We start from the raw sequence: 3,229 nt of genomic DNA, 5'->3' as shown, positions 1-3,229 counted from the left end.
GCCAAGACGCAGGTGCACGCGCACGCCGTGGAGGCCATCCGCCTGGGCAAACTCGAGTGCGACAGCCGGCTGGCCGAGCTACGCAAGGAATGCCGCACCTACAAGGCACGCGTCGAGGAGCTCGAGCGCGCACTGCAGCTGAACACCGGCCGTTCGCCCCCTACGCCTACGCCGGCGCCGGCTGCGGAAACGCGTGTCAGTCCTGCGCCGCTGCCCACGGCTCCGCGCGTGATTCGCGTGACGGGTCCCAAGGCGGCGGTCTTCAACGACGACAGATTTGAGGGCGAGAACGACGACAACGGCGCAGAAGCTGAAGAGAAAGGCAGCGAGGAGAACGGAGCCAAGGAAGACGACGACGACGGACATCATCAACAGACCGCGGGCGGGAGCGGTGAGGGCGAGGACAGCCACATCGAACTGAGCGAAGAAGAGGATAACGCGGAGGACGAGGGGGATGAGGAGTATGGCAACGACGAAGAAGCCGGTGGCAGCGAAACGGAAGCCGACGGCGGCGCCCAGCATACGATGCCGTCGCTAACCGCCACTACGACCACCCTGGCCACGGCCGCGCCGACGAAGCCAAAGTCGCGAGGGAGAAAGCGCAGCGCCGAGACCGCGTCACGCCAGGAGCAGCTGGTGAGGGAGCGCCACCGAGCGTGGAACGAAAAGTACGAAGAGCTCAAGAAGTGGCGCCAGGAGCACGGCAACATGACCGTCCCCATTTCAGGTGAGTCAGCTCGCGTGGTTTGCGTGTTGTGTGCGGTGGTCGCGTATGTGTGTGCGTGTGTGTGTGTGTGTGTGGTGTGTAGACCGCCAATCGCTCACACTTGGTTTCATCTGGGTTCAGCCAACATGGCGTTGTCGAGGTGGATCTACGTGCAGCGATACGCCAAGAAGAACGGCAAGATGGCGCTCGAGCGCGAGCAGAAGCTGAACGAGCTGGGCTTCGCGTGGACCTCCACCGACCGGCTCGACGTCTCGCCCGGCTCAGAGGGCGGCAAGAGCAAGTCGAAGTCCCACAAGAGGAGGAAGACCAAAGAGAGCGTGGTGGTCACCACCACGACACCGGCGACGATGAGCGACCTGGTCCGGCCAAGCGATGGCGCACAACCATGACTAGTCCTGCAGCTCGAACATATACAGGACTGAACATCAAGATCAAGCATGTGCTCACGTTGTATTTTTGTCGACATAGCGATGTGCGTGGTAACGTCGTAACGAAATATGCGAGGAATGCAGAAAAACAGAGCGGCTGTTGCCCAGTGAAGCGGTCACGGCCGCGAACACAAACGTTTGAACGGAGAGGACAGAGGAAGAAGGGAGGGGGCTGCTCTTGGCACGCACGCAAGAAGCGACTTTGCGACGGCAAGCGGAGGAGGCGGGTCCGCTGGCGAGCAAAAGCGCTGTTCTAATTGGTGGCTGAACCGAGAAGAAAAGATTGGAAGATGGAGATGATGGAGGCTGTGGAAGAGAACACGCAGGCCAAGAACCCAATGGAGGGGGACCAGCTGGTGAGCAAAGGAGGGGATGACCCTGAGGCCAACCCGCTCCACCCGCAAGAGGTCGACGTAGCGGGCCACCGCATCCTAAAGCCCACCGTCAAGGTACCCTCCCCTCCACTCTTTGTCGCCACCACTACCTCGCCTTCTTCTTTTCTTACCTCCTCCTCAGCAGTTTCTTACCTCATAATATTCTCTTGTATTACATTATATTCCACTTCTTGTCCCTACGTGTGTTGTTGTGGTGTGATGTATTTTCGTGTGTGTGTCGGTGTCGGTGTGTGTCGTGTGTGTGTGCTGTGCGACAGTCGATGGTGACGGCGTACGAGACACACACGCTACACGGGAAGAAGCAGGTGCTGGAACACATCAGCGAAGAGGAGTGGCGCCTCATTCGCGACACCAAGATCCAGGCCTCTGGTTCGTTCTCTTTGTCTTCTTCTTCTTCTTCCGCTTCTTCTGAGACTGATGCGAACGAGGCCTCGTTACGATCCAGGCAAGTGGATCACGCGGGACGCGAAGGACGGCAGCTCCCCGCAGACTACCCCGCGCTCGCCGCAGCGCCGCGGCACGAACCCGCCCCGCTCGGCCGGCAGGGGTCACTGGCCGGACCGCATCACGGCTGGGGCGGTGGCCAGCGCCGGGGGGAGCGGCAACCCGCGCACGCGCGGCTTCACCCACGGCTCGGACGTGTCGCAGTCGTCGTGCGACCTGACCGCCGTGCTGGTCACCACCTGGGACAAGGTGCCCCTGCGCGGCTCGAAAACGCAGCAGAAGGCCAAGAAGCCCGACGACGGGCAAGCCGCGGAGAGAGTGGGCGCGGAGAAGGCCGACGACGGTAAGGGCGGCGGCGACGAAGAAGAAGACGACGACGAGGACGACAATGATGAAGAAGAGGACGCGCGCTTTCGAGCGGTCAAGACGTGGTCGGCCGGCACCAAGCTGCAGCGGCCGATGTCGATCAAAGCGAGTCCGGCCTCTACGTTCGACGAGTGGATGCTCCAGTCGCGAGAGGACATGCAGACGTTCGGAGGCGAGAGCGCGACGGCGCGCCCGTCGGACTCGACGGCGCTCCTGTCCCCCGACGCGCCCGCTGCTGCGGGCAGCGACCTTGAGCCGGGCGGTGATGGTGACATCATCATCACTCCCCGGGGCACCAGGAAGCGCCGAAAGAGCGTCGGCGGCGGGTCGGACCACGAGGGCTCGGGGAAAAGAGGATCGGATGCGCAAGTCGAACAGCAGCGGGAGAGAGCGAAAGAAGGCGGGCGGAAGAGCGAAAAGGGCGAGAGGAGACGAAAAGACCAAGAAGGCGAAGGCGAAGGCGAAGACAGACGGTGAGGGCAAGAAGGCGGAAGCAACGACGAAGCAGCACAAAAGGCGGAAGAGCCGCGAGAAACTCGAGGCTGCGATTGTCGCCAGGAGCGGCGATGACGAGGAAGACTCCGGCTACGTTTCACCACCTCACTCTCCGCACAAGTACGGCGCCATCCGCCCCGCGTGTCGTGTGTGTCGTGTGTGTTGTGTGTGTCGTGTGTGTTGTATAGCATGCTGGGCGCAATTCGCTGGTGTGTAATGGACATCGGAATGCACGCTACAGACGCAATGCCGGGTCTACGCCGGGGCCAGTACGACTCGTCTACGAAGAGGGCCGAGGAGGCAACACCAACTTCACCAAGATCAACCGAAAGCGCAGGTGAACTTCCCGCCCCACCACCCATCATGACATTCCA

General features: G+C 61.8%; 2 protein-coding genes across 2 annotated transcripts; both read left to right on the top strand.

Moving 5' to 3' along the window:
• Positions 1–33: 33 nt before the first annotated feature.
• Positions 34–1,116, top strand: ACA1_323000 (helicase associated domain containing protein; the record flags this gene model as incomplete). The annotated part of the gene is made up of 2 exons (XM_004349518.1): positions 34–727; positions 848–1,116. Coding segments are annotated over 2 exons (963 nt in total), but the record flags the coding sequence as incomplete, so codon positions are not given.
• Positions 1,117–1,445: 329 nt separating this feature from the next.
• On the top strand, positions 1,446–3,196 carry ACA1_322990 (uncharacterized protein; the record flags this gene model as incomplete). The annotated part of the gene is made up of 5 exons (XM_004349517.1): positions 1,446–1,604; positions 1,808–1,919; positions 1,996–2,628; positions 2,660–3,003; positions 3,044–3,196. 5 exons carry the CDS (start codon positions 1,446–1,448, stop codon positions 3,194–3,196), a joined length of 1,401 nt encoding a protein of 466 aa, XP_004349567.1.
• Positions 3,197–3,229: the final 33 nt, after the last annotated feature.

This window comes from Acanthamoeba castellanii (genome assembly GCF_000313135.1).
Source record: "Acanthamoeba castellanii str. Neff unplaced genomic scaffold scf7180000084466, whole genome shotgun sequence".
NCBI classification, from domain to species: Eukaryota; Discosea; order Longamoebia; family Acanthamoebidae; genus Acanthamoeba; species Acanthamoeba castellanii.
The sequence above is the reverse complement of the archived record's forward strand: the minus strand, read 5'-3'. Positions and strand labels throughout refer to the sequence as shown.